Source organism: Notolepis coatsorum, assembly GCF_963971535.1.
Source record: "Notolepis coatsorum genome assembly, chromosome: 13".
Lineage (NCBI taxonomy): Eukaryota > Metazoa > Chordata > Actinopteri > Aulopiformes > Paralepididae > Notolepis > Notolepis coatsorum.
Window position 1 is genome coordinate 66967101 of NC_140177.1, and position 15554 is coordinate 66982654.

The 15554-nt window shown below is 46.6% G+C and overlaps 1 protein-coding gene across 1 annotated transcript in view; it reads left to right on the forward strand.

Annotated features, from left to right (window-relative positions):
• The window catches only part of LOC311239386 (trafficking protein particle complex subunit 14-like), a gene marked incomplete at its 3' end in the record, with an annotated part of 74903 nt that overhangs the window by 22587 nt on the left and 36762 nt on the right, over positions 1–15554 (forward strand). Inside the window, exon 4 of the mRNA XM_084327693.1 lies at positions 10427–10513. Within this exon, the coding sequence (XP_084183819.1) occupies positions 10427–10513 (87 nt within the window). The remainder of the gene's footprint in view (positions 1–10426; positions 10514–15554) is intronic.

The following is a 15554-nucleotide window of genomic DNA, read 5'->3' on the forward strand; positions in this document are numbered from 1 at the left end:
TAGACGGTAACAGTATATATCACGGTACATTCATTTATCTTAAAATGTCTATATAGATGCTTCTGAAGGGGTAAAACACTGGTATGGCAGCTATTACTGTACTCTTCACATAGTACAGAGGTATTTTAAGAACATTTATTGTGCAAAACTGCAATAGAAAAATGCAAAACCTTTTCTCAAATTACCTTTTCTCAAGTGTCTGCGGGCAGGTAAGGTCATTCATATTTTGACGCTGTTGAAACGTAAATAATCAAAAATTATAAAAATTATTCTGTTACAGCTGCTGAGCTATATACTATAGCTAATGTCCATCAATATCTTCCTTTTGAATGAAATAGGTTCAAGAATCGAATCAGGATTGTTAGCAGAGAGAGAGAGGGAGGGAGGGGGAGAGAGAGAGAGGGATGGGGGGGTGGACGGACGGACAGACGGACGGACTCAGCCCCCCCTTCCCTCACTATTGGATGCCTCTGAGCGTTCCCAGGGATAGTTTTAGTTAGCGTTAGCAGCTAACATTAGTTAAGGTTTTAGCATGACGTGGGCATTCCAGAATGGCGAGGATGCAAAGCATGTTAGACCATTGGACCTGTCGCAGAGTTTACATTACACATAGTTCTTGCGAGAGAAGTTGTCACACAGCTGTCAAACGCAGGGCTGAAGAGCTAGTTTGCTTCTAGAATTGAAGGTCCGCTCTGCTCTGTGTCTATTATGAAATGACAATTGCGCCTTGACACGGCCACTACTCGCACACTGTGCTCCTTTTTTTTTTATAAAAAAAAAAAAATTGTTTTTACTGTGCTGTGCAATGTTTGCTATCTGTTACAGCAGCAGACAGAACAGAGTCTCGCTGTGTGGTCCTTCTCCTGTACAGTCCTCACTCCTCAGGACCCTAACAGAGTTTGAATTATTCAGACTGCGTCCTGTATGTCCCTGACAGCCAGCCGTAGCAGTGGGAGTGCATTGAGGATTTCCAATATGAACCCTGTCATGCTGTTGTGAGTGACATCACTGACATGTGATAATTGGACATAAAGCTTAGCAGCACGTTACATCTCGCAGGTTTAGGGGGAGAAAAAAAATTCCAGGGCTTTTTTTGCCCCCCTTAATTGATTTTCGGGGGCTTTTTTTTTGGATTTCGGGGGCACCGAATTTTTATGATGAAAATTAACAAAGATTATAAAACAGTCGACACTTTTTTTTTACAGTCTTCATCCCTATGTTTGATAACGTAATGTTAATGTCTCCATATATAGGGCTCTACGCTAACCTTTTTCCCAAGGAGCACATGTGCTCCTAAATAAAATTTTAATAAATAAAATCTAAATAAATATTTAGGAGCACACAAAGAAATTTAGGAGCAGTGAAAATTGTTCAAGTAACAGAGTTTATTAACAAACTATTTATTACATGCATATTGTACTGTGCGTGTGCATACTAACGGCTAAACATCTGTGCAAATAGCACATACCACCAAAATCACAAATTGGCCCATGCCTACTAGACGCAAAGGATATCGGTTGTCAAGCTGCTTTTGTATGTTGTAGTCTTGTCACGATACCAACATTTTGACTTTGATACAGATAGGAAAGGCAATGGAATATATTATTAGATGACAGAACATGGAAAATTCTTTATACAATTATTTAATTCATTATAATTGAAACAATATTGAATAATAGTTAATTAATAGTTAATACAATTATTCTGTTACAGCTACAACTGAGCTATAATAAAAAAATAAAATAAAAATGTAAACCTCTCTCTCTCAGATTTTTCTCTTTTTCTCCCCATCCCAATTTAGTCGTTATGTCAATTCCCCCCTCCCCTACCTGGTTGTTGTGCGCATGTTCCCCCTACTGGTCGGTACAAGGGAACCCTGAAGTCTACCGCATGCTTCCTCCGACACATGCGGAGACAGCCAGTGGCTCTCTTTTCACCTGGCAGCGAGGACTCTCATTGGTGAAGTGTAACGCGTGGGAGGTCACGCTGCCTCCACCACTTCCTGCCTTTCGCTGAGCAGGCGCCCAGACCTGACCTGTAGGCGTCGCTGTCCACAACGCCAGATTACCACCCATGACTTCCCTCCCGCTAACCCAGCCAAACGAGTTAGTATGATGATCGGCCCAAGCCGCAGGCAATGCTGACTCCGGGAGTCGAGACCGCAGGCTCTTGCATTGGTGACGAGCGCAATCTCCGCTACGCCACCCGACCGCCCCAAACTGAGCTATAATTTATACGTATAGCTACTGTCCATCAATGTCACTGGGGCAGGGAACAAAATTAACACCCGCCAAATGTCAATGGCGTGTAAATTTCCTCTTTGGCTCGTAAATTACGGAGGCTACTCAGCCACTCTGGCGTGTAAAAACAATTGGGAGCCATATGAGCATATGAGAGTATTATATCAGGGTAATACAGTGCTCGCATTTCACTCGCATCTGCCCTTAAAAATAGAGTTGTGCAAACAGTGTGCGAGTAATCATTTTGCGTAGTGGGCGTGTCAACGAACAGCGCGGACCAGCTCTGTAACAACTCATCTCGAGTCACGCTGCTTCTATGTGCAATGAAAACTCTGCGAGCAGCGGTTCCAATGGTCTAACATGCTTTGCATCCTCACCAGTCCTGTATACCCACGTTGCGCTAAAAACCTTAACTACTGTCTGTAATGTTATCTGATAACTCTAACTAAGCTAACCTGCTATGGCTAACTACTGTAAACCACGTGGGAACGCTCAGAGGCATAATGAGGGAAGGGGGGGCTGAGAATCTCTTGTGTGTGTGTCTCGCTCTCTCTCCCTCTCTCTACATCTCTCTCTCCTGAACCTATTTCATTCAAAAGGAAGACATTGATGGACAGTAGCTATAGTATTAGTAGCTGTAACAGAATAATTGTATTAATTACTATTGATACACCGTGGGAAGGGGGAAACGCAATTTCATTTCTCTGTGTTATGTGGGGGTATGTTTGTGCCCTGATCAGGCGCTCCTAATGTGAGTTGTCATGTCTAGATGTAGTCCTCTGTCATGGTGTGTAGTCCCTATTGTTTTCCCCCCAGGTGTACCCAATTACCATTACCCCAGGTGTGTGTTGTCTCGTCATTCCCTTGTGTATAAGTAGTCTGTCATCCCTTCCGTCTGGTGCTGATCCTGTCTGTATAGTCCTGTGTTTGTCTGTCTATTATTTGATGTTCATTTCAGTTACGAAAACCATGGTAACTATTAATTAAAATATTCTTTATTTAGATACTTTGGCTGCCGTCTCCTTATTGTGTAAACATTGACAAGTTAATGAGCCTTCTTGTAGTCAATGGTTACGTAATATGGGGGCTCGGCCAAACGACTCGGAGCAGGCATTTGGTGATGGCCGCTGGGCTTGATCCACACTGTGAGGTATGGTTGGCATTGTCGTGTGTGTGACCCATGTTTTAGACCCCCTTGGCAAATACTTCTCCAATAGGGAGCGTTCTCAACCAGCTAGGGCAGTTGGACCATTTTATATATGGTACCTTCCATCGCCTGGGGACACACCACATGCGGTCGGGGTATTAGAAGGACCCTGTCAGGCTCCTCCTAGGCCGGCGTGTGTATAGTGGTTACTTATATAGGGGTACTATAGTGAGGGTTGAGAACGTTTGGGGATGGGTTTGGTTTTTTTTGACACATGACAGTGGTTGATTTGCGAATACCTCTAGGTGTGGAGGCGTTAGGCGGTCATGCCAGCGCTTGCTATATTTCGTACAGTACCAGGGTTGGTAGTGGAGCGGTGGCCGAAGTAGGTAGGGACCAGGACTATACAGACGCATAGGGTGAAGCCGTTTTTCTTTTGTTTGTTGTGGTTATTTAGGGGTTGATTGTTTTCATTTGTTTTGATATATGGTGGTTGTAGGTATCTCTCGTTTTCTCCTTCCCTGTTTCTTCCCTGTTCAGAAATGCCAGTGACAGTGGCAGACTGTGCGTAGGCCGTCAGTGGGGTTGTTAGGCGTGTGCACGAAGGATGAGCTGGCGGGAATAGCGGACCATTATGGGGTTAAGCTGGCCCCGGGTAGGAAAGCACAGCAGCGGGGGATATTGGTAGAGGCTCTGACCACCCAAGAGGTGGTGCATGACGATACCGAGGAGGAGTTAGACCAAGTCTCTGATGGCTCTCTGGGGCTGCGTAAGTTGGAGTTGAGGATAGGTTCGATGTGGCCAAATATCTCCGTCTCGTGCCGCAGTTTCTGGAGAAAGATGTGGATAAATATTTTTCCATGTTTGAAACTGTGGCCACAACACTGAGATGGCCGGCCGAACACTGGACGTTGCTGCTCCAGAGTGTCCTTACGGGAAAAGCCCAACATGTGTATGCGTCCCTGTGCCCGAATACCCAAGACTACGGGGCGGTTAAAGCTGCGATTCTCAGGGCGTATGAGCTGGTGCCTGAGGCGTACAGGCAGCGGTTCAGGGCTCTGAGAAAGGGCAGCTCGCAGACTTATGTGGAGTTTGCGTACGAGAAAGAGCTGTTGTTTGACCGGTGGTGCGCGTCGGAGAAGGTGGACACCCTGGTTAAGATGCGAGAGCTCGTGCTCCTTGAGGAGTTCAAGTCATATTGTTTGCCCGATAATGTTGCTATGTACATGAACGAGCATAGGGTGACTGAGTGTTCGGTGGCTGCGAGCCTGGCGGACGAGTTTGTGCTAACGCACAAGACACTCTTTACGCCATGTTACCCTGTACGCAATGTGGAGAGTAAGCCGAGGTGGGGCTTCGGCGACAAGACTGTGGGCATGGGGGGTATCAGTGGGGGCGAGGCGGTTGAGCGGGGCGCGAGGTCTGAGACACGCGAGTGCTTTAACTGTGGAAAACGAGGTCATATAAAAGAAAATTGTTTTGCCCTTACTCATCCCAGTAAGCAGATTTAGTTGGTGATGGCACCCACACGCACATCGGTTGAGTATGACAAAAGGGGTGAGGATATTAAAGCTTACTTACCGTTTATCAGCGGGGGGTTTGTATCCTTATCTAGCGATGGGGTGAGGGTTCCTGTGACCATATTAAGGGACACGGCTGCATCCCAGTCATTTATTCGGGGGGATGTGTTGCCTTTCGACAGTAATACAGAGGTGGATGCGGGGATAACAGTTAGGTCTTTTGGGATGCATGTGATGAAGGTCCCGCTTCACATTGTCCACCTGACATCTGAGTTGGTGTCAGGCCCGGTCGTCATTGGGGTAGAAAGTTGCTTCCCGGTTGCGGGGGTGTCACTAATCCTTGAACGATTTGGCAGGGGGTAAGGTCCTCGTGAAGGTAGACGTGACTTGTGTGCCAGCACAGTTTGGGGCGGTAGACATCCTGGCAGAGGCGTATTAGAGGGTGTTCTCTTCATGTGCGGTGACGCGAGCCATGGTTGTTAGAGCTCGGGCCGAGGAGGAGGGCGAGGTGGACTTGTTCGATACAGTAGTAGCGGCTGACGGCGACGAGCCTGAGAGGGAGGGGGGCGCTCCAGGGGCAGCCTGGCTCGTTGTTATTGTCGCAGCTTGCCCCTACAGTTGACAGACTTGAGTCGGATGACGCTGTTTCTTCTGTTTCAGCCGGTTCGTTGCTGAACACTACTTCCTCGGCTGAAGTTGCCAGTAGCGCGGCTGAGTTCTCTTTCGCTCGTGAGGAACTTATCGCAGAACAGGGTAGGGATTCAAGCCTGTCGGGGTTGTTTGCGTCCGCTGTGGGGGAAGGAGAGAGTAAGGGTCTTAAAAGCTGTTATGTCCTGGGAGACGGGGTGTTGCTGCGTAAATGGTCCCCTGATCCGGATGCGTCATTGGGGAATGATTGGAATGTGGTGACGCAGGTTGTGGTTCCGTTCAAGTACCGTCATGATATCCTTTGTTTGGCTCACGATCATAGGCTCGCAGGACATTTGGGGATCAACAAGACATTCGATAGGGTGCTGCGTAATTTTTTTTGGCCAGGGTTAAAACGAGATGTGGCGCAGCACTGCAGGGGGTGTTCTACGTGTCAAATAGTGGGGAAACCCAATGACGTCATTCCACGGGCGCCGCTCTATCCTATCCCGGCAGTGGGGGAACCTTTTGAGAGGGTTATTATTGACTGTGTGGGACCGCTCCCTAGAACGAAGGCAGGTAATAGTTTTCTTTTGACCATTATGTGTGCCAACACACGTTTCCCTGAAGCGATTCCGTTGAAACGGATAACAGCCAAGACGGTGTCACAGGCTTTGGTGAGGTTCTTCTCTGTGTTCGGTTTACCTCGCGTGGTCCAATCCGATCAAGGGACGAATTTCTTGTCTCGTATCTTCTCGCAGGTTTTGAAACGGCTGGATATATCACATAGCTTCTCTAGTCCATACCATCCGGAGTCACAGGGGGCGTTAGAAAGATTCCACTCCACGTTGAAGACTATGCTTCGGGCGTTCTGTCATGATACAGAGGATGATTGGGATGAGGGGGTTCATTTGATGTTGTTTGCCGCAAGGGAGGTGGTACAGGAATCTTTGGGTTTCAGCCCTGCGGAGTTGGTGTTTGCACACTCTGTGAGGGGGCCGCTCAGGTTGTTGAGGGAGAAGTGGTTGGGGGAGAGTGAGCCGAAAAACCTATTGGACTATGTCTGTGGCTTTAGGGAAAAGCTGAAGAGGGCATGTGATCTGGCGAGAATAAATCTGATCGACACACAAAAACGGATGAAGGGGTGGTATGATAGGAAGGCTCGGGATAGGACGTTTGTGCCAGGGGAGAGGGTCTTGGTGTTACTTCCGGTAACAGGGTCCAGTCTGCAGGCTCGGTTTAGTGGACCGTATCGGGTTAGGGAAAAGGTAGGGGAGCTGAATTACCTTATTGAGACACCGGATCGGGGGCGGAAGACCCGCCTGTGTCATATTAATATGATTAAGCCGTTTCATACAAGGGGGCCTGTGGCCAGTACTGTGGTGGCCGCTACGCCGGTGTCGGCTTGTGTGTTGGCCCCATCTAGTGTCGATATGGGTAATGACAGTCTCTTTCTTTCAGATGGCGTTGGTGGGCTGGAGGATGACGTGATTATCCCGTCTAAGGCGGTTGTGGAGGGCCGTCTTACAAACACGGAGTCTGTGGTCACTCTTGGCTGTCGGCTGGGCCATCTGTCAGAGCTACAGCAAGCTGATATCATGGGCCTGGTTGGGACTCACAGCGAACTTTTCTCGGATATCCCTTCGCGCACGAGTGTCTTGTATCATGACATTGATGTGGGGGAGGCAGTGCCCATTAAACAGCACGCGTATCGCGTGAATCCACACAAACGCGCACGGTTGCAAAAAGAGGTGGAATATATGCTCGCTAATGGCATCGCGGAGCCCAGCTTCAGCCCGTGGAGCTCGCCGTGCTTGTTGGTGGATAAATCTGATAAAACGGATAGATTTTGCACTTATTTTCGTCGGGTAAATAATGTGACTAGACCAGATAGTTTCCCGTTGCCCAGGATGGAGGACTGTGTTGACAGGGTGGGGGGCGCGTCTTTTGTAACTAAGTTGGATTTGCTAAAAGGGTACTGGCTAGTGCCACTTACGAACCGGGCTAAACTGATTTCTGCATTCGTGACACCTGACAGTTTCCTGCAATACACGGTGATGCCGTTTGGGATGCGCAACGCGCCTGCGACCTTCCAGAGGTTGGTCAACCAGGTGCTGTCGGGCGTGGCTGGTTGTGCGGCCTACCTCGACGACCTCGTCATTTACTCTGACGATTGGGAGGGGCACATAGCTAGTTTGCGGGAGGTGTTTGGACGGCTTGTTGGGGCAAACTTGACACTGAACCTGGCCAAGTGCGAGTTTGGCAGGGCGACCGTCATCTATCTTGGCAAGGTAGTGGGGCGGGGAGAGGTCCGCCCTGTCCATTCTAAGGTGGAGGCTATACTTGGTTTCCCAGAGCCAGCTACACGTCGGGATCTCCGGTGCTTTCTGGGGATGACGGGGTATTATAGGGGGTTTTGTAGGAACTTTTCGGCTGTAGCCTCTCCCCTTACAGATCTGTTGAGCCCGAAGATCCCGTTTCAGTGGAGGCCTAGGTGTTCCTTCGCGTTTCAACAGTTGAAGTCCATTCTGGTCAGTGCTCCTGTCCTTGCGGCGCCTGTGTTCACGAGGCCTTTTAAATTGGCGTGGATGCTAGCGAGTTGGGCGCTGGCGCAGTGCTCTTGCAGGATGATGACGGAGGTATTGAGCACCCGGTGTCGTACTTCTCCAGGAAGTTTAATATACACCAGAGGCGTTACTCGACCATCGAGAAGGAGGCATTGGCTTTGATTCTGGCCCTCTCCCATTTTGAGGTGTATGTTGGCTCCTCCCAGTCACCTGTTAAAATTTACACGGACCACAACCCATTGGTCTTTATAGGCAGGATGCAGAATTCGAACCAGCGGCTGATGCGCTGGAGCCTCTTCCTGCAAGCCTTTGATGTGGAGGTGGTGCATGTCAAGGGCAAGGACAATGTGTTGGCCGACGCGTTGTCACGGCTGTAGTCAGTGGTGGGGTGTGGGTTTTGTGCTGTGTTTCTGGGGGGGGGGGGTTGTGTGAGAGGTGTTGCTGTTGTTGTTTTGTTTTGCCTTTTGTTGATTTTGCTCTGTGTTCCAGGAGTTGGGAGTGATGAGGAGTAAGGCTGAGGCTGTCCATTCTCCTTACCTGGTTGATCAGGGACTTTATTGATGGATTGCAGGGTGCAATGCGGGGCAGCTCGAGATGCACAGTTGTTGGGGGGATGCGGACCGGAGGGCGACTTTTCGTCTTGTTTACAGCAGGGTTCCCCACTTATCAACCGCTATATATATTTTTTTTCTTCCCCTTTAGTTATTTAGGTACGGTTTTTCTTGTTTATGTCCATTTCCCCATTTCACTTTGGGGTTATGGCCATAAATTTGAGGGGGGCGGGGGGGGGGGGGGGGGGGGGTGTTATGTGGGGGTATGTTTGTGCCCTGATCAGGCGCTCCTAATGTGAGTTGTCATGTCTAGATGTAGTCCTCTGTCATGGTGTGTAGTCCCTATTGTTTTCCCCCCAGGTGTACCCAATTACCATTACCCCAGGTGTGTGTTGTCTCGTCATTCCCTTGTGTATAAGTAGTCTGTCATCCCTTCCATCTGGTGCTGATCCTGTCTGTATAGTCCTGTGTTTGTCTGTCTATTATTTGATGTTCATTTCAGTTACGAAAACCATGGTAACTATTAATTAAAATATTAGATACTTTGGCTGCCGTCTCCTTATTGTGTAAACATTGACAAGTTAATGAGCCTTCTTGTAGTCAATGGTTACGTAATACTCTGTATGTCTTGCACATTACGAGAAGTGACAATAAAGCTGACTTTGACTTTAATTAACTATTATTCAATAGTGTTTAAATGATAATGAATTAAATAATTGTATAAAGAATTTTCGATGTTCTGTCATCTAATAATATATTCCATTACCTTTCCTATCTGTATCAAAGTCTAAATGTTGGTATCGTGACAACACTACAACATACAAAAGCAGCTTGACAACCTGAATATCCTTTGCGTCTAGTAGGCATGGGCCAATGTGTGATTTTGGTGGTATGTGCTATTTGCACAGATGTTTGTCCCTTAGTATGCACATGCACAGTATAATATGTAATATTTAGTTTGTTAATAAACTCTGTTACTTGAAAAAGTTTCACTGTGCTGCTCCTATTTTATTTTATTTAGGAGCACATGTGCTCCTTGGGAAAAAGGTTAGCGTAGAGCCCTGTATATAGTAATAATAATCTAATTTATTATTATTAATAAAATAATAACACAATTATACTAAAAAGCTATTTATCTTTTTTGGCTGGTAAGACATCGGCCTGGCTGGTAGTTTTTTAAATCTACCAGCCACCTTGGCTGGTAAGCCAAAAAGTTTATTTTGTTCCCTGCACTGGGGTGTCAAATCTGGGGTTACTCCATAGATAATGAATGGGGCTGTGATTTTATGGGGCCTTAAATTGTTTGTGTGAGCTCTTATACCCAAAATGAGGTTCTAATTCTGGTTCAGACCTGCTAGCACTGCTAGGATATAAACCTAGAATATAAAGCCATTGGAGGGTTCTCTCTCTGATTTCTAGCTTCTTGAGAAATTGGTGCATGTTCACAAATACTGAGTGAAGTGTCCTGGGGCACAGGAAGAACATACTGAGTGAAGTGTCCTGGGGCACAGGAAGAACATACTGAATGAACTGTCCTGGGGCAACAGGAAGAATATATTTGAATTCTTAAAATGGGCGACATTCCCCTTAGGAAGAATATAAAGAATACAAAGAGCAGCGACTACTCTATACTGTGTGTGCGCAACATTGTATGCACAAGCACACACAAACACACACGGAAGTTGTTGATTTTGACTCTTGCTAACTTCTCTTTTTTTTCCTCCCTCCTTCCCCTCTTCTATCCATCTCTCTTTCTATCTCTCCATTCCGTCAGTCAGTACCACTCTGAGTGTTCTCCCTCCTCCTTCTGTCAAGTGTCAACAGATGACCGTGTCCGGGAAGCACCTGACAATCCTCAAAGGTAGGGGGGGGGGGGGGGGGGGGGGGAGATACTGTAACACCAACCATGTTTATAGCTGTCTCTTCAAGGGCCGTGGGGGAAGATAATCATCGTTACACCGGTTCTATCCTGAAAGGTGGGGGGAATTATGGGGACTGTTATTCCTACTGTTTGTAACTACAGCTGTGTTATTGGTGCATGAGAGGAGGAATGTTTGTTTGCATGTGTGTGTGTGTGGGGGGGGGGGGGGGGGGGGGGGGGGTCTAAATGTTACCACTCATCGTGGCCATGTCAACTAATATGGTAAGGTTTCAGTCTATTGGCTCTTGGCTCTAATCAGAGGATTATATTCCATGTTATGTGGATAGTTCTGATGTTTGGAACCCTGGCCCTGTGTCTCTTTACTTACAGCGGTTGTGTTGATCGGTAGAGTCCTTTCTCAGCACAATCCGTGCTGTTTGCCATTCTAGTTCGACAGTGGCTCTGGAGGTCGAGCAGTCGTCTGATAATCAACGTCCGCATGGTTAGAAAATTGGAGTCCGTTTCGAGTATGCTTCGAGTACGCTTCCGAGTACGCGCGGACCTCTGCAGAGTACGTTCCGCCCGACTATGTGGGAGCCTTTATGAGGAGCAGCTGATGCTAACCTGAAAGTTGTCCTTTAACATTAGACTCTCCTGATACTCCCTGGTTACCACCACTAGGGGTGGGACGATGCATCGATCCAGATCGATATATCGATCTATTATCAATAATCAAATAGGATCGATGCAACGTAGGGCTGGGCGATAAAACGCTAACGATAACTACCGCGATAAATTATTTCCTCGAAATAAACATGAAACGTGGTCGCAAAGTTTCGATATATCGATTTTCCAAGCTTGGATATGAGCACACGCACTAACAACCAATCGGTGAAGGAGATGGCAGACAGCGAAGGAGACCCGCGGTGCACCTCTGGGTAGAGAGGTAGGACTCTAGTAGTAAACAAGGCTGGCTAGGATAATTAGCTTGCACGCCGCTATTTTATGGTTTACGTGCGGAGTGGGTGTGTGGCGTGATTTCTGAGGCCACGGTTAGAGTAGTGTGGGGTATGCGGTGGACGTCGTTGCAATGTATTGGGGCGGAACGGAGTATTTTAGGGTGATAGTTAGTTAGTACATTGGAAACAAGGCTGGCTAGGATAATTAGCTTGCACGCCGCTATTTTATAGTTTACGTGCCGAGTGGGTGTGTGGCGTGAATTTTGAGGCCACGGTTAGAGTAGTGTGGGGTATGCGGTGGACGTCTTTGCAATGTATTGGGGCGGAACGGAGTATTTTAGGGTGATTGTAACTGAGGGGTTACAAAACCCTGACTGTATTAAAGATTGTGATAGATTAAACCACTGCTAGTTATGTACTTTAATTACTGGCCAGACAGTACATCAAATATAGATGGTGAACACTCACAAGAACACGGCATTGACAAAGAAATAGTATTTGAGGGTATTTTATTATTATGCAACATTAGGTTACAGAATGAGAATTAGGGTCGCGCTTGTATGGCGAAGAATATGCGTAAAGTCAGTCAGTAGCATGAGTCACTAGGAATAGCAGGAATCCTACGATGGGTCTAAGTTGATGCCACCGGTCGTATAATAGCAACTATAGAAGGCAACGCTGGTACCGCCTGGAGACACTGGGTTCCCTCCGGGGTTGTAAGGCCTAGAGGGTAGAGGAATGTTCGGATACTCAGTCTGATTCAATGAAGAATAAAGAGACTCCACGTACAGGAGTCGGTCCTTGTAAATCCAACGATCAGCAGCAAAGCAATAATTGTAATCCAAATGCTCGATAGCACTGATGACAGCTAGCCAGCCTCTGTCCATGAGGCCAGCCCGAGTGGTAATCCTCACGAGGTTGAATCCCAAACGATAGTGGAAATCATCGAGGCTCTTCTCCGGGTAACACGTTCCAAATCAATATAATCCAACCAGTAATGGTTCTGCAATCGCCGACGCTGGTTCTCCTGTGCACATGTCCAACGGTTCTCCGACTAGGCCTCCTCGGGTGCTGGCGACGTATTTAGGCCACACACCCTGGCTAAGGTACACTAGCTAAAACACGACGAACCGCTGGGTAATGCTACACACGAACGAACTGTGGTTGCACGATATACAATAAATGAACGACTATTTACTTCACATTAGATTAGGTCGAACTTGACGTTACTACATTGAACTCTGACACTTTACTATTCTATTCGCACATGTTCTCAACGCACGAGTGCTCAATTTACACGATGAACTACGTTGGCTTGTTTAGATGGACAAGCAGGTGATCGAAGTTGAAGTGCTGCTGTGCGCACCTTGCGCCGTATATATACTTAAGTGATTATCTAGTCCCAAACCTTAGTTCTTGTCTGGGATCAATACGCTGTCTCCGGGCATGTTCTGACATGCCTGAACTTGTCTTTGAACCTGACGTTGGGGGCTTGCGAGGTGGCGCCTAGGGCGCTGTCCAATAAGGAGAGCGAATATTACTCTGGTTTGAACGCAGGTAAAGGGATATTCCGTGTATATATAAATAATATACAAAGTATATCAAACAATAAAGGTAGATTCTCAGTTTTAATCTGGCCCTTCACAACAGTGATAGTTAGTACATTGTCATGGGATACACCGCTTGCTCTGGCTAAAGTGTGCGGACTGATGACGACATCAACTCGAGACATTCGCAGCAGCAAAACAAGTCTATTAATAGCCCGTCCATCGGCGCCGGGCATAAGAAGTTAATTAAACTTGACAGAAATTATATCGACGATAATTATCGATATAGTTATATGAAAATAATTTTATCGCGATAACGTTTTTGGCCATATCGCCCAGCCCTACGTAAAAAGATCGATTCATATTGCGATACTCTTATTTTGAAAATCCGGCGACGGCGACGTCATATCCGCCCGGTGAAACTCCGTGTAGCTCTGTACAGCAGAGCAGCGCTAGGGAGCGTCTATTTTGCGATCCGATATAAGTCTGTGCAGTTTTTCCCCGCAACGGGTCAAATGCATCTAACATGCTTTGCATCGTCGCCATTCTTTTATGCCCACGTCGCGTGGGCAGACCTAAATTAACGTTACATTAGCTGCTTAAGCTAACTAAGCTAAGAGAGAGCGAAATGGGGAGAGGGGAAGGAGGAGAGGAGGGGCGGGGTGTGTGTGTGTGTGTGTGTGTGTGTGTGTGTGTGTGTGTGTGTGTGTGTGTGTGTGTGTGTGTGTGTGCGTGTGCGTGTGTGTGTGTGAAAATACCAGATGAAGTCAGGAGTATTATTATATTGATATTATTTACTGAGGATGGACAGATAATGTTGATATTTAAACATATGATCATCATGCAACATAAAACAATTGTATGAACGGTTTGGGAGAGGAAGGGGTTTTAGCTTGTGTGTTGTGAGTTCCAAAACATTTTACTTAGGGATGCTCGATATTGGCTTTTTTACCGATATTGTCCAACTCTTAATTTCCGATACCGATATCAACCAATATCGGCCGATAATATCGGTAGGCCGATAATATCTGACATCATTTCTATGGAAATGTAAAAAAACAAAAAATAAAAAATTGAATACCGATATTTTCCGATATCACATTTTAATGCCGATATCGGCCGATAATATCGGTAGGCCGATAATATCGGACATCCCTAATTTTACTTAAAGTTTAAAGCTCAATATATAAAAACGTGGCACTTTACAGTGAACAGGAGGTCTATTTGTATTAAAAACAATAGATTGTTTTTAATTTAAATGTCTGGAAGAGCTCAAAAATAAAAACGTCAATTGATATTTCCGTAGCCTTTTTTTAGTTGATCTAAATGTGACTGATTGTGTTAAATGGGCACATAATATCGTCTCACATTGATCGCAGGCACCTGAATCGAATCGTATCGTATCGTGGCAGACTTTGTGATATCGGCAAATATCGTATCGTTGTCCAAAGAATCGATATCGTATCGTGATGAAACTGGTGATTCCCACCCCTAGTTACCACGTAGTGTGAAGGAGATAACAAAAAACAAAGCGATTTCAAACAGGGGTGCTTGGTCATCCCTCGCTCGACTCTATTGACTTTGCATTTATTTAAACTAGCCGGAGCTGGTATGAGGAATAGTAAGGAAGGCGGCGGGGCCTGATGGAGTCCTGGGACGGGTGCTCAAGGACTGTGTGGCTGAACTAGCCCCAGTTCTCACCACCATCTTCAACCTGTCTCTGGGCTCATCCTGGGTTCCCGCATGTCTTAAGGCAGCAACAATAGTCCCGGTTCCAAAGAAACCTAAAGTTACAGGCCTGAACGACTACAGACCTGTGGCACTCACCCCCATCGTCGCAAAATGCTTTGAGAGACTGGTCATGAAACAAATAAAAGCCTCCATACCGCCATCATTAGACCACAACCAGTTTGCCTACCGGAAGAACAGATCAACAGAGGATGCTATTGCCATTGTGCTGCACACTCTGCTGGAACATCTAGAGCAGTGATTCCCAACCTGGGGTCCGCGGACCCCCTGGGGGTCCGCCAGGGGGCGCAGGGGGTCCGCCAGACCACAGATGATTTGAGGTATTTTTTTTTTTCTTTTTTTTTTCTTTCAGAGAAATATTTAATTAGCATATTTTTATAGTTATTTTTATGAATAGTCTCTCCACTACAATAAAAAATAAAGATAAATAAATAAACATCTAGACATGATTTTTGAACGTTAACAGTAGGCTACCGGGTAGCCGCTAAAACGTGAATCAGTTGACTGTATCACTTTCTGTAGCTAGCCTAGCACGCTAGTTAACTTTCTCGGCTCGTCTGCAGTCAGCCGCCAGAGGCGAAAATGTGTGACAAACGAAAAGGAGATGACGGCAGCTCATCTGCAAAAAAAGTTAGGACCTACAGCAATCGCGAAAATTACATCACCATGGGCTTCACTGAGGGACCAGACAAACGACCTGAGTGTGTGATTTGTGGAGAAAAGTTGGCAAACTCGAGCCTGAAGCCCAGCAAGCTGAAGAAACATCAGGCGTCTAAGCACCCAGAA